At 44.9% G+C, this 23590-nt stretch overlaps 3 protein-coding genes and 1 pseudogene across 4 annotated transcripts in view; all 4 read right to left on the minus strand.

Moving 5' to 3' along the window:
• The window catches only part of LOC144380926 (leucine-rich repeat-containing protein 37A-like), a 31038-nt gene extending 30269 nt beyond the window's left edge, over positions 1–769 (minus strand). The window contains exons 1-2 of the mRNA XM_078066385.1: positions 365–769; positions 258–271 (exon numbers count right to left, since the gene is read on the minus strand). Coding sequence (XP_077922511.1) covers positions 258–271; positions 365–769 — 419 coding nt within the window. The remainder of the gene's footprint in view (positions 1–257; positions 272–364) is intronic.
• A 281-nt stretch (positions 770–1050) lies between these two features.
• On the minus strand, positions 1051–2443 carry LOC144380927 (leucine-rich repeat-containing protein 37B-like). The gene has a single exon (XM_078066386.1). It carries the CDS (start codon positions 2104–2106, stop codon positions 1051–1053), a length of 1056 nt encoding a protein of 351 aa, XP_077922512.1. The 5' UTR covers positions 2107–2443.
• Positions 2444–2467: 24 nt separating this feature from the next.
• Positions 2468–10782, minus strand: LOC144380928 (RAD52 motif-containing protein 1-like). Its single transcript, XM_078066387.1, has 5 exons — positions 10542–10782; positions 5881–6023; positions 5321–5489; positions 4052–4137; positions 2468–2569 (listed from the first exon to the last, which is right to left on the minus strand). Exons 1-5 carry the CDS (start codon positions 10780–10782, stop codon positions 2468–2470), a joined length of 741 nt encoding a protein of 246 aa, XP_077922513.1.
• Positions 10783–15745: 4963 nt separating this feature from the next.
• LOC144380871 (leucine-rich repeat-containing protein 37A3 pseudogene) lies at positions 15746–21960 on the minus strand (annotated as a pseudogene). The gene is made up of 2 exons (XR_013445140.1): positions 21541–21960; positions 15746–17820 (listed from the first exon to the last, which is right to left on the minus strand). The product of XR_013445140.1 is annotated as a leucine-rich repeat-containing protein 37A3 pseudogene (transcript).
• Between the last annotated feature and the right edge of the window lie 1630 nt (positions 21961–23590).

Genomic DNA, 23590 nt, shown 5'->3' on the forward strand with positions numbered 1-23590 from the left:
ACTAGGCATTGAAATGAACCAACCTCAGCTACATGCAACAATATAATGAATTTACAAGATAATGTTGAATGAAAGAAGCAACATAGAAAATAATACATATAATATGATTCCATTTATATAGAGTTAGAGTTCAATTACAAAGAGGCCTGTCCCACGACCCTGAGATCATGACCTGAGCCCAAGTCAAGAGTTGGATGCTTAACCAACTGAGCCACCCAGGCACCCCTAATTTCCTCTCTTTTTAAATGTAGTTTTACCTATCATATGGCAGCTGTAAACAACATAAGTTAGTTTTGCCTCTTCTTGAACTCTAACTCTAAGTTGGATAGTGGCTTATAGGTTGACTTATCACCTCATCACTTACTGAAGTTTGAAATAGATACTCCATAGGAAACTCTGGAACTAGAGTTGGGGCCTCCTGTTGGACTGGACTAGGTCCAGCCTCCTCGGGGCGCTCTGCAGGCCGAGCCGGGGCCTCCAGCTGGACTGGGGTGGGCCCAGCCTCCTCGGGGCGCTCTGCAGGCCGAGCCGGGGCTTCTGGCTGGACTGGGGTGGGCCCAGCCTCCTCGGGGCGCTCTACAAGCTGAGCTGGGGCCTCCTGCTGGATTGGAGAAGGCTGAGCCTCCTCGGTGCGCTCTGGAGGCTGAGTTAGAGTTACAGTAAGTACCAGATCCACAGGTTTAACAGTGACATTGAAGTTTGGCCACTGAGCTTCATTCTTACTTGGAGATGGCACATTCACCTCATGTGCTATTGGTTGAGGTACCATCTCCTTAGATGGCTCTGGAGGTTGAGCTGGGGCCTCCTGAGGGGTCGAAGGTTCTACTTCCTCAGGGGCCTCTGTCGGTTGAGCTGAGGCCTCCTGAGGGGTCGAAGGTTCTACTTCCTCAGGGGCCTCTGTCGGTTGAGCTGAGGCCTCCTGAGGGGTCGAAGGTTCTACTTCCTCAGGGGCCTCTGTCGGTTGAGCTGAGGCCTCCTGAGGGGTCGAAGGTTCTACTTCCTCAGGGGCCTCTGTCGGTTGAGCTGAGGCCTCCTGAGGGGTTGAAGGTTCTACTTTGTCAGGGGCCTCTGTCGGTTGAGCTGAGGCTTTCTGCTGGACTGAAGAAAGTTTTCTTCAGGGGTACTTGAAGGCTCAGCTAGAGCCTCCTGTGGGTTTACAGATTCCTTAAGAATCTCTGGAGGCGGAGATGGAGCCCCCTGCCTAATTGGAGATGTTTCTATATCTTCAGGGGGCTCTGAATGTTGGGCCTGGGCCTCCACCTGAGGCAAAAAAAATTCAGCTTCCTCAGGCAACTCTGGATGATTTGGGGTCTCCTGCAGGAGTGGAGGAATTTCAACCTTCTCAGGGAGCTTTGGAGGTTGATCCGATCCCCCTGGGAAATCCATTGGTAAGTTCACCTCAGGATATAGGATATCCATACTGGAATCTGAATAACCATCCTGCAACTGTTGTTGTAGGTGGTCTTTATTTGCAAATTGGTTTGGAGTTCCAACAACTTTGGCAAGCCTTTGATGCTGAGCTAGATCTTTCTCCAGGTTTGGGGGTGAAACAATAAACTTTGTTGGCTTTGAACTGTGACTATCCAGAGGTGGGACAAGTATTTCAAATGATTGGTGATCTTCAGCCTGATCTAGACCTACAGTTTTAATCTTACTTTTGAGTCGAGGAGGCGGAGCTATGGTCGGATTCTGATCCCAACCTAGCCTTGGAACCACCTCTGGGAGCCTTTCAAGCTGGGTTAGCCTGTCATTCAGATCCTGATCTGCCTCTGGGGGCAGCTTGCCAACTGAATCCGTGTCCGGGAACGGAACCAAAGTCTCAGTCAACTCCTTAGGCAGGGCCAACATCTGGGCTGGAGCAGAGGACCCCTCTGCTGGCGGTGTAAGGGCCTGGGGCGATTCGGGCGGGAATTCAGAGGAGTGTGAAGACCAGGGCTCGGTGGGTCCCAGGAGGTCGGAGGTCAGCTGGGGAGGGTCCAGGGCCCACTCCGGAGGCTGAGCTGCTTGGACCAGCAGCCACAATGATTGCCACGTGCGGAGGAGCAGTGGGGCCCAGAGGCGCAGCCGGGACATGACACGCGGAGGCTCTGGGGTGCAGCGACCCATGCTAGTGGATCAGCACGCGCCCGAACGGGAGCCGAACCGTTATGGCAGCCCCGTGACGCGCGCACCGTTAATAACTGCCTGCCCCTCCCCCGCCTATGTCCCACCCTTTATTTACCACACTTTTGTTTACACTACCTTTATTCGCTCGGCGAGGATGGGCACCGCGCCCCTCGGAGCGAGCCCTTTTTCCAGAATCACCGGGGCCCAAGCCTCCCTTCCCCCTACAAAGGGCACAACCACCTCCTGGGGCTCACAGCGAGGCAGGATGGCCCCGGACTCCAGCAGCTCTGGGGTGGAAGGGGGCAAGGTGCAGTTTCCCAAGGACGCCACAGGACCCGGCATCCCGGGAAATTAAAAAATGCTAGTCCAATTCTGGCGGTTTGAACTCGGCCTCTTCAAAGCTTAAATCCGAGAGCCATTCTTCCTCCCCTCGGCCATCCTGCTTCCAAGAAAAGTAGCTGACCTGCAGAATAAGCACCCGTCAGGGCAGTGGGGAAGGGAACACATTTTACAGTTAGTTATTCTAAAATGTTGCCATTTCCTCTAAATTCTCAATACGCATGTCTGAGTATTAAGTCGCCACTCTGTTAGGAGGCTACCTACCACTGAATCAGTGATGGCTCCAAAATTTCTGTAGGAGGGGTTTTGGGGTGGAGGTTGAGGGGGCAGGTAAGCATTTCATTCTGGGAATGAGGGTCTGAAACCAAGAGAATAGCCCTTTAGTTACACTGGCATGGGAAAACTTCCCCCATCCCACCTTGATTCAACACAGCCGTCAGTCTAGAAAAAGTAACACCACCACTTTTGAGAGGTCTGACCCTGTGTGTGCACATGGAGAAGGCACTTAGGATGTTCAAGTTAGCATGTTAAACAATTTTCTTGAAATACTGTAACTAGCACCCAGTTTACATCCTTCACAGCCCTTTTTACAATCTGTTTTATTTGAGTCCTTGTTTATGGTCTGGCACAAGCTCTAGCACGCAAACCGTAAGAGAGAAGGGTTTTATCTTATTCCCAGCGTGTAGCACATAGCAATGGTTTTTAAATGGAACGGATTCCAAGACTGGCCTTATTTGGGAATGGATCTGTTGTTACAATCAGGTTTCTGAAATCTTTAGCATCAATACGGAATCTCTTTCACATTTCACAGGAAGCTAGACTTCTTAAAGTGTAAACTTGGATAAGTCTGAAGTTTCCTTGACTGGCTTGATTTAAATTGAATTAAAATAATTATTTTGCACAAAAAAAAACTTCAAATATTTTTTTCAGAAAGTAACCATCTTTCCTTTCTCCACTCTTCCCTTCAAAACAAACAAACTTTGCAGCTTTGGAGTGAGTTAAATAATCAGAAATCTAGCCCCAAATTAAGTTTTCAATGACATGAAACACATCCTTTTCTCCTTTTTTTTTTTAAACATTCTATATGCAGTATTTTAATATCTTTTTTTAGAAATTACTTCGGCAACTTAATCCCTAATTCAGGGCATTGATATAAGTGATTTACAGAAAAGTTCTTCGGCAAAATATTTCATACAAGATATGTATGAGATGCTGACATCTGGGTAATACACCTTATTTGAAAGGCATAATGGTTTTCAAGCACGGTAGCATAATCTCACTTAAGGCCAGAGTTACTCTGTTCCCAAATCCTTGAGATTCTGTTTGAGGGGAGCTCTAAAAGGCTGTGTCCTCTCCTATGGCCACAACAGTAGGAGTATTCTGATGCAATTTGCTCTCCAAATTTTAAATAAGGGGTCAGAGCCAAGGGCCAGGACTTCAGGAAAAGCCCCAGAAATTCTCTGCACTCAGAAGCAGTTTCAGAGTTTTCCATTTCCCAAAGGATGACAGAGCTACCTGTACGTGCCCAAGTCTTCCAAATCCTGCCGGTTGCTTTAAATTATGGCTACACTGGCTGTGGACTCCTCGAGCTCTAATCTCCACATACTTGAATTAAATCCTGTAGCTCCTCTTCGGTTCTGGCATCTGTAATCTCTTCACAGGGTCTATATTCCACAGCTATTTTACCACTTTCTGAAATAAAGTTAACAAGTAGCGTATCAAAATTTTTCTTGTTCTAAAACTTGCTGTATATAACTGGGATAGCACCTAGTAATTAGACATTCTTTTGATTTTTAAAAAATATTTTATTTATTTATCTGAGAGAGAGAGTGCACAAGCAGGGGAACCCGGAGAGGGTGAGGGAGAAGCAAGCAACCTGCTGAGCAGGGAGCCTGAGGAGGGGCTCAATCCCACGACCCTGGGATCATGACCTGAGCCGAAGGCAGACCTTAACCAACTGAGCCACTCTGGTGCCCCATAGACATTCTTTTGATTTCTAAAAGCAGAAAATAAAAGCATTTTCTCAGAAGTTTTCTCATCTCACACTTCAGTTTTTATCGTAACTAGTTTTTTTTAAGATTTTATTTATTTATTTGAGAGAGAGAACACGAGCAGGGGGGAGGGGCAGAGGGAGAGGGAGAAGCAGACTCCCCACTGAGCAAGCAGTCCGACATAGGGCTTCATCCCAGGACCCTGGGATCATGACCTGAGCTGAAGGCAGACGCTTAACCGACTAAGCCACTCAGGCACCACTATCATAACTATCTGTGAAAAAATATATATGAAGTTATCAACCACGTGGTTAAAAAAACTTTATGATCTCAGAGATAGGAACTAAGGAATAATGACATAGGAAGTTAAAACTGTGGAAGCAAAAATGTTCAATCATACTATGATTAAACAGTAAGACGTTAGGTAGGGGTCAATGTAAGTTAAAACCTGGAATAGAGACCACTGGACTATGGCTGATACTTCATATCAGAAACAAGGCAAGTGTCTACTATTTTAGACACTATTTTAGCACAAGGCAAATTCTTCTTCTTCTTCTTCTTCTTCTTCTTCTTCTTCTTCTTCTTCTTCTTCTTCTTCTTTTTCTTTTTTAGCACAAGGCAGATTCTTAGCCAAAAATGGGAAAAACATTACTTCCCTCTTCCTAAACTTCTTGGCAGAAAGTCAGTTTCAGAATTGTAAAGCTAAGTTCTTTTAGGCATTGTGTATGATAAAAACCTGTATTGTACGGTAGAAAAGCTCTGCCCAGGGTTTTAGTAGCTTAGCAAGGGGAGGGCTTGATGATATATCTGAAAAGATGAGTTTCAGAAATAAAGAGAGATTCTACCTCCACTCCACTCCAGCCCCACCCCCACCATAAACAGACCTTCTTCCAGCTTCTCCAAAGGCTCCTCGGCCATGCCAACTCCAGGACTCCTGCACTCATAGGATGGCAACACCACCTCTAAAGCACAGAAGAATTTCAGGCTCTGCTTCTGAAGTGGTACCGTAGCATCTTCATTTTCTCTTTCTTCGAGGTCAGAAAGATCCTGAAGCTGTTAGGATTTTAAATTAAAGGTCCTTCCTAGGATCTCAACATAGACTTCAAGATGTTTTGTTATTAGAAATAAAAACTAAACTCCAGTAAACCCAGCGAACAGTTGAGGTCCTATAGCTTCAAAATCAAGTAAGACTTGCAAACGAATTATTAAATACAGACAACTAGTTTTTTTTACTCTATACCCTACAAATACTGGCGAAAATTATGGACATCACTACCCAAGTCATTGAAAGTATTATTAATTCTAGGTGGCAGGCCGATGCTCAGGTCCTTCCACTTAGAAGCCTCTCACATCTTCTCCCCACACCCAGTTCTCTCCTCTCTGAAGTCCAGGATTTCAATGTTGAAATGAGTCTGATTAGCCAAAGAAAATCTATAAAGTTTACCTTGATGATCCCTTTTGACCATCCACTGAAACCAAAGTAATAATTTGCCAATTCTTGGCACTGGGAGCTATTTAGGGCAAGGGCCTGATGTTGAACTGCTTTATGTTTGGTGCCAAGACGAACCGAAAGACATAAGAGAGAGACTGAAGAATATCACAACCTGCCACAGAGGCTTATTTTGGATACACCTGAGATTGATCAATACCTATTTCAGAGACTGGCTGTGAAGATTAAAAAGGAAACACCATTGTAAGCAATGAGCTCATAGTAAGCCCTGAATAAATGGTATTCATTATTTTTAAGCTACAGTACTTTTCTGCATCATTTCCAGGGCTCCTGATTGAATTGGAAGATTTCCCTGACCTCTGGTGGTGAGAGTGATGATGAAAGCCACTAAGGAAGCCCTCCAGGAGCAAATTATGTAGGTGAGCAAAGGAAAGAAATTGTTTTTGTTGTCCCATCCTGTAGCTCGTTTGAGAATATGACCTGAAGAGCCGACAAGATGGACCTGACGTGGAGGTAGGACCTTAACCTGCAGCACCCTCCTCCCCAAGTTACTAACCTGTTAGAACAAGGAATATACATACCTCTAAAAATTTTATAAGCAACTAAACAACTAGAGGTTCATTTGCATTAATAAGCTTCTTTGAGAATGCAAATACTTCCAGTCTAACTTACGCTCTATGGTGAATTTATTACATGTCCTGTCTTAAATGTCTATTTCAACTTTAAGCAGGGTGTGTATAGTAATATATTCATAAAGATTCAAATAATGCAAATGAAGTCACAGCACTATTAATTCTTTATTGATTTGTTCGTGCATCTTCCTCTATCACTAGTTTATAAGCTCCTTAAGTGCTTGAAGGAACCATCTCTTACTCTTTTCTCATTCCTAAAACCGAGCACATTCTGTTGTTGATTGAGTGAACGAATGAAAGAATGGGTGATAAGAAAATAAAATTACTTTCTCCAGCTGAAGCTGCATGCTGGAAAGAAGAAATGAAGATGAACTTTTAAATGTTGAGTGCTGCAGGGGAGGCTAATGGCGAGGCATAGTGGAGCTGTTCTGGATAAGAAGGAAGCTTCAGAAGGGCCCCGAGCCCCTCTGTCGGAGAAATAGTTCCTGCTGCCAACCATTTTCCTTCATGCTACTGAAAAAAACTCTCTCAAATGCCTTAGGCCTTTCCTTGATTTATTTTATTTAAGCCATTATTCTTTTTCCTGTATTTATAAAAGGCAAACAACAACAACAACAAACCCAACCAGGAACTATATGTAGTTGCCAAAGTAGAAAAGAACACATAAGTAAATTGGATAACAATTTTGGAAAGCAGGGGTAGTAACCCAAGGTCCTGTGTTAAATTAAAAAAAGAGATCGAATATGAATACGCTCTCCTGTCAACTATATATTGACTTGTAGAACATTTCCTTCATCACTCTCAGTGATGGGCTTTATGCTGTTAAATCTCAAAACCTAAATTTATGAAATGATCTTAATGTCCAATGAGAGACAAAAACCTCATTTCTTACAACTGATACAAAGTAATTGTTTCATAACCTATACTATCTGAGTGGCTATGTGAACTTTTCACAGGCTAGAAACAGGCAGACCATAGTTTGCAAACTAAAGAATGTCTGACAGGTCATCATTTCAATCACAGGGAGTGAAGCCCAGATTGAAGAGGGTGTTGAACAAGTAGGCAGTACACCTAGAGTCACATCTGAGCAGATTTGCCCCTCCCCTCGCTTGTGCTCTCTCCCTCTTTCTCCCAAATAAATTTGGGAGAGAGAGAGAGAGAAAGAGAGAGAGCATGAGCAGCGGGGAGGAGCAGAGGGAGAGGGAGAAGCAGGCTCCCCGCCGAGCAGGGAGCCCGATGCAGGGCTCGACCCCAGGACCGGGGGGTCATGACCTGAGCCGAAGGCAGACGCTTAACCAACTGAGCCACTCAGGCGCCCTCAAACAAATAAAATCTTTTGAAAAAACACAATGGTTATCCAACTTGGCTGCACATTAGAGTCATGTGGGAGAATGTCTGCCTTTTGAAGTAGAAGCCGGGATGGAGACAGCTAACTAAGCAGGCAGTGTGGTACGGGGGAGAAACTTGGGAGCCAGACAGGGCTGCCACTCACCAGCTGTGTGACCTGGCAGGGGTTCCTTCACCTCTCTGAGCTTCACCTGTGGAATGGGAACACTACCACACGCCCTGCAGAGCTGCGGCTGAGAGAGAGAGGATGTAAGCCCAGGCCCATGCAGGGTCAATAAATGGTAGACACTACTGTCATTTTTATTAAAAGTGAGCAACCCCAGGAAGACTGAAAGCCCTTCTTTATGCAGAAGGGACCCAATCTGGGGAGAGGGGACGCAGGTTATATGGAGAAGAGGGTCAAGAGGTAGTGTTAATGAGAAGCCAGGGTCTTTCTGGGGAGCACGGGAAAATTCCAGGGGCGGCAGCGATTCCAAGCCAGAGCTGGTTAAGTGGCGGCTGCCAACAGCACCAGGGACCAGCAGCTGTGGATGCACCTGGATGGGCCCAGTTTGGGCAAAGCCAATCCTTTTCCTTCAGCAGGCATGAGGAAGCTGACCAGCTGCAGGCTCTGACTCTGGGAGCCGCTTATGGAGAAAGAAGCAGACTTGGTTGAGCACCTACCTTGTGCCAGAAATTGCACCTCCATGCCTTTGATCCTGTGAGGTGGGCACACCCTCATCCCATTTCACACTCAAGGGGGCTTAACTCCGGCTGCCTGACTCACAGAGCCCTGGGGTCGCCACAACCCTGGGACCTGCAGTGGCAGCGCCCCCCCCACCCCCCGCCAGGGCGTACTGTATACACACATGACCCAGGAACGCCTCACTTGATGAAGTGCTCATCTCCGTAGTGTTAGTTGTTTTTTTTTTTTCAAAACAAGAAGTAGGGGCGCCTGGGGGGCTCAGTCATTAAGCGTCTGCCTTCGGCTCAGGTCATGATTCCAGGGTCCTGGGATCGAGCCCCGCATCAGGCTCCCTGCTCTGCAGGAAGCCAGCTTCTCCCTCTCCCACTCCCCCTGCTTGTGTTCCCTCTCTCGCTGTGTCTCTCTGTCAAATAAATAAATAAGATCTTTAAAAAAAAAATTAGTCACCATACAATACATGATTGGTTTTTGATGTGGTGATCCACGATCCATTGTTTTCGTATTGTATGGTGACTAACATAACATAATAAAATTTAAAAAAAATTAAAAAAAAAACCAAGACGTATACTTTTTAAGCTGATTATCTTTTTTCATACTTGGTACAAGATACAATGTTCATTGTAAAACACATAGAAAATACAGATAACCAAAAAGAAAAAAAATTAAAATGTCGCATAGCCACATCGTCCTGAGACGAGCACTGTCGATGTTTCGGCATCTCTTGTTCCTCTAGGCGAGGCTGGGATGTGAGCGCGTGGAGAAATGACCAATAAAAATGACCAAAAAGGGGTCATAGGGTAGACTGTTAGATTATGTGCTTTTCTTCCCTCAACGATACAGAGTGGTCATATTTCCATGTCAGTGAATATTCCTCTACAACAGTGGCTCCGCGTTAGAACCCCCTGGAAAAGCTTAACAAATACTGATGTCTGCACTCTGCCCAGACATCAGGGATGCGGCTGGACTAGGGAGGGGACTTGTAGACTCCCCGGGGGTTCCAGTGTGCGGCCAAGTTTGAGAGTCACTGTGCCACAGCATCATTTTTCAACAGGGGCCTGGCATTCTCTTTGCTGAAGGGATGCACTCTAGTAATTTGATCAATCCCCTTTTCTTGGACCTTTAGGTTGCTTCCAATTTTTCATCATTAAGAACCAGGAGGTCGCAAGCGTTTCCTGTTAAGGGCCAGATAATGCATGTTCTAGTTTTTGTGGCACCTGAGGTCTCTGTTGCAATGATTTAATCCTTCCATTGTAGTGCAGAAGCAGCCAGGATGCATAAAAGAATTTATTTTTTGTTTGTTTGTTTGTTTAAATAAAACTTTATTACAAAAACAGGGGCCGGCCAAATGTAGCACATGGGCCATAGATGGCTGAGCCCTGGTACAAACAGAGCTGCAGTGAGTCTCCTTGAAGCTAACCCTTCCAGTATGAAATGATCATTTTCTTGGGACAGTGATTTTATACTGTTTATTTTCAGAAGTTGGACCCTTTTTCAAACGAAATTTTAACTAGAACTCATACATATAACAGGTCAGAGAAGCATTTTGTTAGCCAAACATATTTTACAAATGCAAATGTACGTTGCACGTTTAGGAAGTCAAGTGGGGGTTGTAGATGATGGTTACAAATTCTTTTTTTCTAATCAGCCTCAGCACCTGTGGCGTTCAAAGTTTTGCAGAACCAACATAACATCTCTATGGAACCCTGGTGTTCCACAACGGACACAATTTGAAAACCACTGCAATAAGATAAATTCCTGGTGCAAGCGACCAAAAGTCAGCTCGAGGGAGCTTAACTCATAGCTAAGGATTTAATGGCTTATATTACCAAACTGTGGGGAGAGCTCAGGGTCCGACCTGCTGGGACTTTCTCTCATACCCGTGAAGCAGCTGCTCCCTGTTTTCCTTCTGCGAGCCCCTGGCAACCATCAGTCTCACATTCTGTCTCGGTGGGCTTACCTATTCCGGGTATTTCATGTAAACAGAATCGTACAAGGTGTGACTTTTTGTGTCTGGCTTCTTGCACTTAGCGTAACATTTTCGAAGTTCATCCATGTCGTAGCGGGCACCAGTACCTCATTCCTCTGTATGAGTAAGACCCGACTGTATGGAGAGACCACATTCTGCTTGCGCATCCAACTGTTGGTGGATCTTTGGGCTGTTTCCTCCTTGTGGCCATTGTAGACGGTGCTGCTATTAGCATGCGCATACATGTATTTGCATCCGTTTTCCATCCTTTTGGGGAGATGTCTGTGAGTGGAGTGGCTCATCATTACCATTTACCTGGTCAGTTGCAGGCCTCCAAACTGGCCTCCACATGGTTGTAAGGGTGATCATTTTCTTTTCTTTTTCAAAAGCATTATTTTCCTTCGTGTACGTGAACATGCTTCATATCAAAGGTATACATGTTCACGGTCAAATTTTGAAAACTACAGAAAACAGTGAGAGTGAGTGTGTGTGTGTGTAATACAGGGGAGTGTAATTGACGTGTATGGCTGACTTTAATAAAGTCTCTGGGGTCCAGGTGCCCGCCCCCTCTTTAGCCTTCTCTCCCGACGGCCCTCTATACTACCACCCCACCCCTGGGTCCCCGCCACCACAGCCCTGCGCTCCTGCGGGCTTCTGAGTCATAGCAGATGCTCTTTCTCTGCGGATTGCCTTTCCTTGCCTGAATTTACCTTTTCTGACTCAGCTCTCCCTTTCACTACTCCCCCAGCATGTGACACATACTGGAAAGTGGTCGGGATCACTGTGCCCAGGACAGTGGGAAAGGGAAGCTGATCCATGCGGGGGATGCTGTTGGGTCCTCGTGTTTGAGTCTAAAGGGGCACTGATCCCACCTCTCCCCAGTCTGCCTCTGAAATATGCTCCACAGCATCTGAGCTCAGCAGAGAACCCCAGACTCCCCCAAGCCTTGTCGTTAGGGGTTGGCATCTCGCTATGTTCCCCTGTTGTGACAACTGGCAGTGAGGCTGGTGCCCAAATGGACGATCCAGAAGGATCTTTCTCTTCTTTTTTCCTTCCTCCGGGCTTGTTCTTTCAACTCGGGAAGCCAGATGCTTTGGAGTTTAATTACATGCTGCAGTTGGAAACCCAGAATGTCAGCGCTGGAAAGGGAGAATCTTATTATAAATAATAGCTGCCAGCATTTATTGAACATCTACTCTGTGCCAGGCCCGTTTCCAGGCATTACCCCATTCAGCCTTCCCGACAGTTCAGGGGGCAGGTGCTATGGTCACCCCTGTTTTCCAGGGAAGGAAATGAGACTTCAGGGAGCTCACAGGGCATTTCCCAAGCCGTGCTGAGTGGTACATAGTGCAAAAAATATTACTTTGTGTTGGTTAAACCCTGCATCCTGCATCCGCCCCTAGGAAATTCACAATGCACACCAACGTATTAAAGGCCCCGAGAAGTCCTGTATTGATCAGACCTCTTTAGCTCAGTGTCACCTCTGCTGAGCGGTTTGCAGAATCCAGGTATTAATGTGCTCCTTATTTTATGGATGGGATCATGGAGGCCCAGACAGGGCTTTAGGTGCAGACCAGGCACAGATCTTGGGCCCCAGGCTCTCTGAACCCCACAGGAAATGTAAAGCAAAGGTAGACTATGGCCCATCTGGTCCACCACCTGTTTTTGTAAATGTAGATTTATTGAAGAATATCTGATCCAGGTCCCTTGATTTACAGATGAGCCAGTCAAGGCCTAGGGAGGATGGCGACTTGCTCACGGTCACAGTAGCCAATTAGGGGCAGAGGCAGAAACAGATCCTAGATCTCCAAAATCCAGGTTTTCTCTAAAACACAAATCAGACAGGTGGTGGGAGGTGAGGTGGCGGGAGGCGGGCCATGAAGCTCCATGATCCCTGTGATACCTGTCGCGGTTACCTGTTTCGAGGTGCGTACACAGGAACTGCCCCTTTCGACTCCTGCGCAGACACCTCTGCGGAGTCTCTCCTGCTGCTGTGGGTCAAGCTCCCACGGCCTGAGCTGCCTGGGGGCCCTCCACTGCTCTCCACTTGGTGTGCGGGACAAAGGCTGAACCGGGCAACCGTGTTTATTTTAATTCTGTGAGAGATGCAGTAAATCATTATTAACTTCCCCTCTGCCAGTGTGAAACGAGATCATTCGGATAGGAACCTGGCGGAAGGCAACCTTTGCCCGCTCCAGGGAGAGTTTGCCAAACAAATGAATAGTGTAAACAGGATCCTAGGGGGTTGTTTGAGACCACTTCAGGAAATAAATTACGTCCAAAGGTTCTTAGACTTCCCCCTGAAGTATGTTATACAATGGCCATCCATTTACATTTTTCATCTGTGTGTGTGTGTGTGTGTGTGTGTGTGTGTAGTTTGAAGATGCAAAATACAATCATTCTTATCTCATCATTAAAATGGCTCATGCAGGGGGCACCTGGGTGGCTCAGTAGTTTAAGCGTCTGTCTGCCTTCGGCTCAGTTCATGATCTCGGGGGCCCTGGGATCAAGCCCCACGTCAGGCTCCCTGCTCAGTGGGGAGTCTGCTTCTCCCTCTCCTCCCCTCCCCCCCCCCATACTGTCTCTCTCAAATAAACAAAATCCTTAAAAAAAATGGCTCATGCACAGGACACTTTTAAACATTGTTTGAAATGTGAAGAATTTAAAATATCTGCAGATTTAAACGTTTTAGTTCAGAAAGGTCCAACTAGTAAGTGATACTAATTAAGGAGGTTTTATTAACCCTTGAATCCAGGCGAGGGAGGCACCTGACTGACCCTGGGCAGCCATGACGTGCCAGAAAGCTAAAGGTTCATCTAGAAACAGCTGCAGGGGACAGCAGGGCATAAACGGTGGCCTCAGGGTAGAGGCTCTTCCTGGGACAGCCAGACTGCCCAGACGGCCTTTCCAGAGCTGGAAGATGCAGACTTGTCACTGAGGTGGAGGGTAAAAATAGTCCTGTGTGGGTGGCAGCTGGGCCCAGAGGCCCTGGCTTCCTTGTCTCTGGAGCAGAGAAGGCAGCTCAGTTGACAGACAACTTCTTAGGCTCCCGAGGCCTCCCCCAAGCTCTGGGGGCTGGGGGGGGTCTTTCCCTAACAATGAAGCCCCCCCAGACCCGTCCACACACCAAGTGCTGCAAAAAGCCGGGGTCAGGTTTTAAGGTAGCAAAGGGCTTACATTCTGGTTGTGTCAGTCACCAACCAGCTCTGTGCCCTCCGGCAAAATCTCTCTCCTTCCTGAGCCTCCATTTTCTCATCCGTCAAATGGGGCTAATGGTTTCTCTCCCTAAGGTGGCTGTGAAACTTAAATAACAAAGAGAACCAACACATTTTACACTGCAGCCTCACTCTTCTGCCCCTCTCCCTCCTACCAGTTGCTCACCATCCCGGCGCATTCTTCAAGAGTGGCTCCGAGGCAAGCCAACTGCATGTCAGCCCCGTGGAAAGGTCTACATGGACGGGAACTGAGGCCTTGAGACAAGAGCCGTGTCAGGAGCCTTCTCGGGAGCCAATCCTCTACCCCCAGGCAAGCTCTCAGGCGACCGTGGCGCCGGCCACCACCCTGGCTGCAACCTCATGAGACACTCTGAGCTGGAAGTTCCCAGCTAAGCTGCGTCCGGTTTCCTGGCCCCCCCGAAAGCTGTGTGAAGTCATAGATGTTTGCTACATTTGGGGATAAGCTCTGATGCAGCAGTAATAACTAAGATGCTTACCTTTCGGGGCTGTTATAAGAATTAAGAGATGGGGCACCTGGGTGGCACAGTCAGTTAAACGGCTGCCTTTGGCTCAGGTCATGATCTCGGGGTCCTGGGATCGAGCCCTGCATCGGGCTCCCTGCTCAGCAGGGAGTCTGCTTCTCCCTCCCCCACTCCCCCTGCTTGTGTTCCCTCTCTCGCTGTGTCTCTCTCTGTCAAACAAAAAAAAAAGAATTAAGAGTTAATGCACATCAAATAGCAACCAGACGTACCGGGACCGGTGGCTCCAGAAAGGGCAGAAGGGAGAAGCAGAAGGAAGGAGCACGAGATAAGAAGCCTCGGTCCAGGTCCGAGCCAGGAAGGCCCCTCTTCCAGAACTCTGGCGAGCAGTCTGAGAGACTCAATATAGCCACAGACAATGGCTGCACCATCTGACCCGCTCCCTGCAGCATCAGCTAAGGAGGCGAACCCCTCTCGGGGCAGCCACGAGGCAACCCTTGTAGCCCTCGGCCCAAACACAGCCAAGACTGGACCACTAGCTGACAGCCTCCCTAATTTTGGCCCCGTGTCCAATGTAGGACAAACTGGGAAAAGTCCAATATGCTCCCCTAACCAATCACATAGGGTACCCCCCTTCTAGTTAGCACACCTACAGCTTCCCCACGCCGAGAGAGCCTCTGATCAGAACCTGAAGCCTTCCCTTTGTCCCACTATAAAGCTTTCCTAGTCTTCTGCCGGCCTTCAATTCTCTGCCGAACTCAAGTGATTGGTAGCTGACTCCCTTGGGGTAGGGGGCTCGGAAAACAGCCTTTGCGTCTTCTCATTTGGGTGGTCTTTGTTTATTTCCACAAGCCCATGTTCTCTCTCTGCCTTCCCGGCCCCAGGTCAAAGACAACATCTTCCTCTTCCCCCAGGTAGCTACAGAAACCAGCTCAGGGATGATGGAAGGGGGAGGGTAGGAAGAGTTAAGAGCATAGCTTTGGAACAAGACAGATCTGGGCTCAAATTCCGGTTCTGATACTTAACTAGCTGTGTGATCTTGAGTAAGCCAATTAACAACTCTGAGTTTCTTCATCTCAAGAGGACAGTCCAGTGGAACCCAAGGGCTGGTGTAAGAATTTAGTGAGGTACAGGGGCACCTGGGTGGCTCAGTCGGTTAAGCGGCTGCCTTCGGCTCGGGTCATGATCCTGGGGTCCTGGGATGGAGCCCGATGTGGGGCTCTCTGGTCCCCACCATTCCTCCTCCCACCCCTGCTTTCTGTACAGCAGGCAGCCCGCCCTGAGCGACATTGAGTCAAGAGCACAGACTCCATGCCCAGGGCATATCAAAGCTCAGGGGCTGGTCTCGGGAGAACGCTGGGCAAAGGACATAACCAAGCACTTCTCTAAAGAAATCCACTGGTCAAAAGCAGAGGACAAAATATCTGGCCAGAAACCTGTTGTCTCCAGTTCTATCCGGGCTCTCAGGGGTGGTCAGGGCAGGGAGACCCTTGTGCCAGGCGGCTCTCCCAGGACCCAGGAGGGTGAGACAGGTCTTCTTCCCCCAATCTCTCCTGTGTCTGTGTGTGTGTGTGTCAGTTTCTTTGTCTCTAAAATGAGAAATGTAAGAGCTTCCCAGGAGGCACACACACGTGAATTAGTTCTCATCTACCCTGGGGATAGTGGCACTGTTCTCTAAATGAGCAAAGTGGCAGATCACTGTCTTAGCCAACGTTACCTGGCCAAGACAAGACCCAGACTAGGAGCCCCCTGGCCTATGTGCTTGGGTGCTTTCATGGCACGTCCTAAACTGACTCAAAGTCCAGATCCCATGTTTTAGGAGTTTTCCTCACCTCGCTGGACTCCTGCCCTTTCTGTTCACTCTGGACTTCTGTGCTCTCATTGATGTAGTTCTCAGTCTTCCATTGGTCCGTATCCCACTCTGCCTTGGACACCTTTACTTCTTGCTGCTCACTGAGAAGCTTCATCAGGAGGCCTGTTCTGGAGATGAGCTTGGCACAGGCCAGTTGCACGTGGGTCTCAGAGCAGTCCATTTTCAAAGTCCGGATAACGTGAGAAATGAGCCTTCTCACGTCGTTGTTCGGGATGAGGGACCGTAGCTGCTGGTTTAGCTGGATTTCAAATAGGTCACCTGGGGCTGAGAGCTTCGACACAGTGAAGCCTGTGGGCTTCGGGGGCAATTCAGTGCCCACGCTGTGGTTTATCCTTCGTGTTTCATTGATTCATTTAACAGTTGGCATAAAGTTGTCTGTAGTGACCACAGAATAGTCCTTTGAAAGATTTTTATGGTTCCTGAATGCAGGGAGGGTTTGTTCTGGCACAGTCATGTTTCTTGTAGAAATAGGTTTCTCAAAAACATTCTGTGCAGTAGTGTTTTCTCCAGTAGTGTTTTCCTTAAAAGGTCTGAAAGAATAAATAATTCTGGAAAAGGATTTTCCTGAGAACTCAGTTCTCCTGAAGATGAAAAAGCCTCCCGTGAAGGGGAATTTATGAGGCTCCTGATGGCGGAGAACGGAGGCCTCTTTGCAAGCATCAGCCTATTACTGATAGGACTTTCCTTTCTGAATTTTCGACTCAGCTTGGCCTTGGGTGCTCTGTGGACCACACGCGAGCGAGTTTTATGAAAGAGGTACTTTTTTCTGGAATGTGAGACTGGTTTAGAAGCCTTCATATTCCTAACTCTAGCATTTGCATCCTCTAAAACAAAAATGGTGTCGGTTAAGTCTTTTGGTTTGTTTTTCACCTCAGGTAGGGATTTTGGAGCAGTGGAGGCAGAAGGCCTGCCCAAGATGTACCCTCTCAGGAAAGAATTGTCTCCTTTATGAATGAAGGCTCCGTACTGGGCCTCTGCGCCATGTGAAGCTGCTCCAGCTCCCTTGGGGACGGTCTACTGAGCCTGCTTTCTTTGGCCATATTCTCCACAAATGGCTGGGCATTCTGTTTCCCCGGTTTCTCTGATGGCGCATTTTTTTGAGGTACCTTTTCCGTAGGCCCTTTGGGCCCTTGATAACCTTCTTTACTCTCAGAAACTTTTTCCCTACACTCTCAGCCTTGGTGAGGCTCTTTTCCTGTGCTTGGGCAGTTTCCAATTTCTTTGGAAAGATTTGGCGTCTGAATTTGGGACCGAAAAGGCCGGAATGTATAAGCATGGCAGTTTTTTTCTTTCTTTTCCACCTCATCAATTTTTTCTTGAATTTCTGCATCTAACAAATTTTCTAGAAAATGGAGTTTCCTCAGTTTATTTTTGTAAGTTGAATTGTTTATGGGTCCAGGTTTAAGAAAAGGGTTCCCTGTGTTGTTTGTCAAGGGACCCATGGGCTTGTCTCCGTCTTGCACATTTGAAAACAGAAGTTTAATGAAGGTAATAACGTTGATTCTACATCTTCTAGATTTCCCTCTGAGAAATAAGGCAATATGTAATTCAGCGCACTAATAACATCACTTTCATCATTAAAGTCTAGCTGCTCATTCATAAAGGCTAAACTGAAGCGATTTTTGTCTGAGGATGGCTTCTCTGGCTCAATTATCAGCTCAGTACTGGTGCTCTTCTTCCGGGATTTCAATACCTTCATGAACAATCCTTCTGCATTCCATATAGATACTTCTTCATCTGTCAACAAAAAAGAGACTAGTTTTGATAATGAAAGACTGATAGTACAGCTTTCTGTCAGTCCACAGTCATACATCCCAAATAAATTAAGAATCAACAAATATTTGAGTACCATTTAGAGAGGAGACAAACTCAAACTCGAATCTATGATTGGCAACAACAAAAGGAGAAAAGGGTATTTTTTGAAAAAGCAGCTATTTACTCAGAACCTTCCATAGTGTGAATAACTGTATTTGGGATTATTCCATGGGTTCCCCAAGGCTCGATTGTGCAGTACTCAAAAAGAGTCAAGGCTGGAAGACACTCAGCTAAACTGTGTGCAGATCTAATGTGACTCCTGGCATTCGTATACCCCACCCTGTCCTGCTTCAGATGCTTCCTCCTTCCACTCTTCAGCATGCTTGTGTTCTTGCTGCCATCACAGATGCCCATGACAACACCCACTGTTAGCAGGTCCTCATCTGGACATGCCCTCTCTACCCACCCACCAATTCCTTTGCTTGGTCCCTGCTCCCATATATTGCAGCTCACATAACATATGCTCTATGTTTTGGAACAGTGGAGGCAGAAGGCCTGCCCAAGATGTACCCTCTCAGGAAAGAATTGTCTCCTTTATGAATGAAGGCTCCGTACTGGGCCTCTGCGCCATGTGAAGCTGCTCCAGCTCCCTTGGGGACGGTCTACTGAGCCTGCTTTCTTTGGCCATATTCTCCACAAATGGCTGGGCATTCTGTTTCCCCCGGTTTCTCTGATTGCGCATTTGTTTGAGTTCAATTACAAAGAGCCCTGTCCCAGGACCCTGAGCCCACGTCAAGAGTTGGATGCTTAACCAACTGAGCCACCCAGGCACCCCTAATTTCCTCTCTTTTTAAATGTAGTTTTACCTATCATATGGCAGCTGTAAACAACATAAGTTAGTTTTGCCTCTTCTTGAACTCTAAACAGAGCTCTGGCTAACGATTTCTTATCAGTACTTGAAATTATATCTGTTTATTATATTTACATATTTGTTTTTATATTATATATTTGTAAACCCCTCGAGAACTGGGATATTTGGTCAATTTTATTCTTGAGCCTCTATCCCCGGCATGTAAAAACAGTTCCTGGTATATAGTAGATGCTCTATAAATATTTGTTGAATGAATTCAAAAAGTGACAGGTATCAATATGCAAACATACTGCCTTTATTTAAAACAAATTATCCATTTATTATCACTGGTGAGGATAAATACAACTTAATAAACAACAATAATAATGTCTTTATAATAATAATGGTAAATTATAATAATTTATAATCATAATAAATAAATAATAATAAATGTCTTTCTCCACCCCCACCCCTTAATTTGTGACTCAATCTCAATCCTTTGAGACAAGAACCTTTTGAGAATTTCATAAAAGCTATGGACCTTTTCCCTAGAAAACTGCACTTTCTTGAATATGTGCAAAGGTGTGCACGTGATTTCAATTTATGAATCATCCCTTTTGGGCACAGGTCTGTGAGGAGAATGGATTGAATTCGGAGGAGGGCCAAACTTGGGTGGATAATAAAATGATATGTCACATATTTGTTGTAGATATCTCAAAGTATCATTTATTCTCATCACTACCTTGAATTGTTATTATACCTACCACTATATCTTGTTATTTAATGTGTGAACAGAAGCAGGTTTATTACTATATCACTAATCTTTTTTAAAAAATATTTTGAAAACTGTATTTTAATATAATTTCCTTTTACTATATATTTTAAATTATTATACATTTATAAACATTATCCCAAGAACACAGTCTTCTGCAGATCATCAAATAGATATATAGAAAAAAAGGTTAAAAATCCTGCCCCAGGGGTGCCTGGGTGGCTCAGTCATTAAGTGTCTGCCTTCGGCTCAGGTCATGATCCCAGGGTCCTGGGATCGAGTCCCACATCAGGCTCCCTGCTCAGCGGGAAGCCTGCTTCTCCCTCTCCCGCTCCCCCTGCTTGTGTTCCCTCTCTCGCTGTGTCTCTCTGTCAAATAAATAAAATCTTTAAAAAAAAAAAAAAAAAAATCCTGCCCCAGGGGACCAGTGATCCATAGTTAGGAACCTCTGCCTCAAGCTGAATTAGAAATCTGCAAATCTTACTAGATTCATGTTCTAGTATATAAACTCCCAAACACATGCTTTTTAAAAATTAATTTTTAAATTTCTATTTATTTTCTAAAAATATGTTTTATATATATGTATTCACATGGCTCAAAATTCCAAAGGTATATAGTACACAATTCAAAGTTTTTCTGCTACTCCTGTCCCTCAGCCTACCCATCCCCCTCCACTCCCTAAAGAAAAGTAACGTGCCAAATGACTTTCAGTTTTCTTACAAGTGTGGGAAACAAAATCTCCAAGTCAGACACTATCATGGGGAAATACAAACTATAAATAGTATTTAAGAAATTCATAAAATAAAAAAATTTTGCTTGGTTCTAGCATTTCTCCAATAAGAAAACAAACTAAGGGTGGGGGAATCTCCTTTAGTGGGATCATAACCCCTATTTTTAGATTACTATGACTACTATGTCTTTTATTACTAACTCAGAAGTCATTTATGACTTATCTACTCAAGTTGAACTAATGATACGATACACAAGCTGTCATGAAAAATGCCAGTTAGTTGCTTTGAGTGTAATATTTTTTCCAAAATCATTTGTATCTACGTTGACTTTTTCCACAAATCAATTAAAAAAAAGATAACAAAAAGTTGGCAAGGACAGAAAATTCAGATAAGAAATACAAATGTTCAGTAAACAAAGAGAGACATTTAAATTTACAAGTAATCAGAAAACTTCAAATTCAGATGAGACCCCTTTTATTCACCCATCAGATCAGCCAAGAAATGGAGAATATCCAGTGGTGGAGGGGTGTGAGGAGGTGAATGCTGTCATGGTCTATGGGTTGGGGTGTAAGTCGGCACAACTTTTTTGAGGGCAATTAAAATTGTACATCTACATAGTCTTCATCCCAACAATTCCATTTCTAGATCTCTATTCTACAGAAATCCCTGCCCGTGTACACAAAGATGCATGGAGGAGGTGGTTCAGTGCAGCAATGCATGTGACAAGAAAACCGGACACAGTCTAAACATCCATCAATAGGGGAATTATTAAATTATAATACATTCATACTACGGAATATTACACAGGAGTTTATGTGAATGGGGTAACCCCCTATGTACTAGAAGAAAAGAAATCTAATACCTACCATGAAGCAAGAGAATGGAGTTGTAGGATGTTACCATTTATGTAAAAGAAAAAAAAAAAAGAAAGAAAATCACACAACAAACCTGTTTTGTTGTCTATAAATATGTGTGTAGACAAATGGATGGATAAAGGTCTGGAAGGATATATATGAAATCCAGAGTAGTGTCTATCTCAGCGGTGGGGGATCAGAACACAAGGAGGATGTTCACTATATCACTATATTCTTTCATTTTTATATATTGAGAATATAATCATGTATTCCTTGTATAATAGAATATAAGTTCAGATTGACTCTAATTTTAAAGAGAGCCTGCCAAATTTAATTTTTAAAATAAACACTGAACTGCAATCAATAGAGGTTGAATTGGGATATGGAGGGGGAAATACCTTTCCTCAGAGCTACTGACTTCAAAATTCTGCACCAAGAAGGATCTTAGAATGCAGTTCAGTTTTTTGTATTTGTATTTGGAGAGAATATACTCACAGTTTCTCAGTCCAATGGTATGGCTTCCATGTATTTTCATCAATGTAAGAAATAGAATTTCCTTTGAAATTTCTGTGAAGAAACACAGTTCAGATCCTTGAATAGGTAGGAAAAGAATGAACAGAATAAGTAAAAGAAGCATTGGCAACCTTGTGGGGAATATTCCAATGCAGAAAATACCAGCGTTCTAATTTCCACAGCTATCAGCATCCCAGTTTGCACAATTAATGAAGAGATGATGTGGGACTGCTGTGCGCAAACAAGGCATCTCCCTAGAACCTGAACTTCCTATCTTGGACAGATATTGCCAGTTAATTACTTTGACTATGAGTGTTTTCTCCAAAATCACTTATGTGTCCAAAATGGCTCCTTCGTAAATCAGTGAGAAAATAATAATTCAACAGAAACATGGCCAAAATGTATCACTTATCAGCAAACAAAGGTAAAGAAATCCTAAGCCAGGCAACACCAAAGCTTTGGCTCAGTGCCCTCTGTTGAAACCTCTTCAGCTGTTCGGATAAAGGAAGTTAGAAATTAGAGGAACTAATATGGAGAGATTTCTTAGACGTACTGCACAAGGAAAAGCAACAAATCACTGAGCAAGGAATAGAAAGTATTACCTCATTAGGGGAAAAATTGCAAAGGAAAGCGATGGGAAGGAAGGACACACACCGAAATGGTAACAGGAGTTATCTTACAGGTGGTAGGGAGGGTGGGGTGGGATTTTTACATTTTATCCTATATACTTGTGCCATTTAAAAACAAACAAACAAAACAAACAAAAAAACCCCCAGTGAGAATGTATCCACGAATTGCATGTGTTTAAAAGAAGCCGCGAAATGCCTGAGACTCCGTTTCATCCACTAACTCTATGTATTTTTACCTTTAGCTTTCCTCAGCAACAACTTACCTATTCAGTTTATATACACATTTTTTCTAGGGGAGTCAGAAACAAGGCAAAACAGGTACCCATCTGCCCATCTGCCTAGTGGCCATTTCCAGGAACCAGAAGCCTTTTGGTTGCTTTATGTTCCCTGAGAAAAGATGCCTAAAACTGAACTTATCTCCCTCAAACTGGCTCTCCTTCCCAACTGCTGTGTTTCCACCTGTTCTTCCGCCATTGTACTGCTCATACAGGACAGAAACTTCAAGAGTCAGGTTTCATTTTTCTCTTTCCTGTTTTGGAAACACACCCTACCCGCTACTCTCATCAGTTACTCAGTCTTGCCACTTCTTCCTTTGTGGTGCTCTCAGGATTTTCTTTCTACTCCTATCACAGCCACTCTGATCCGGCCCCTTGTCATTTTACTGCCAGCTTTTGCTAGAGCGTTCTATCTGGTCTCCCTAGATCAAGCTTTCCTCTCTAGATCGCTCTACATAGGGAATCAAAAACAATCCTCTTGTTTTAATGATATTTATCTCTTGCGGGAAAACTTTCAGTGACTCTCTATATCTCAGAGTGTAACTTTCAAAGCCCTCTAGCTGATAGTTAAGGGTTTTCATAATCATATCTTTCACAGTGTCCTAACCTAATTCTTAATTCCTCATCAGTCTTGCAGCAGTGACTTTGCCTAGACTATACTCCCTATTTTTGCTCTATTTAACAAATCATAGCCACTCTTTAAGTCTCAGCTAAAGTTTTAGCTTATCCATGCAGCTCTCCCTCACCTCCACACTCTATTGATTACAGATTCCGGTGAATTACAGCACCTATGGTCTGTACTTAATCATAGGTCACCTCCCTTTCTATGCCTGTTTCCTTTCTTCCCACCTATCATTTCATGTTCTAAAGACAATGTCATACTCTCATGGATCCCACAGTACTGAGTCCTGGGCTGGGCACAAAATAGGTGCTATATATAGAAGGCCAGGGAACAAAGATGAGTTCTGAACAGAACTGAGGAGTCAAATAATAATACATAACACTCATATATATGCTAGGCACCAGTGTAAGTGCTTTATATGTATTAACTCATCTAAATCTCACAATAAGCCCACGAGATGGTAACTATCATAATCCCCATTTTACGGAAAAGGAAAAGGAATCAAA

Source organism: Halichoerus grypus, chromosome 2 (assembly GCF_964656455.1).
Source record: "Halichoerus grypus chromosome 2, mHalGry1.hap1.1, whole genome shotgun sequence".
Classification (NCBI taxonomy): Eukaryota; Metazoa; Chordata; class Mammalia; order Carnivora; family Phocidae; genus Halichoerus; species Halichoerus grypus.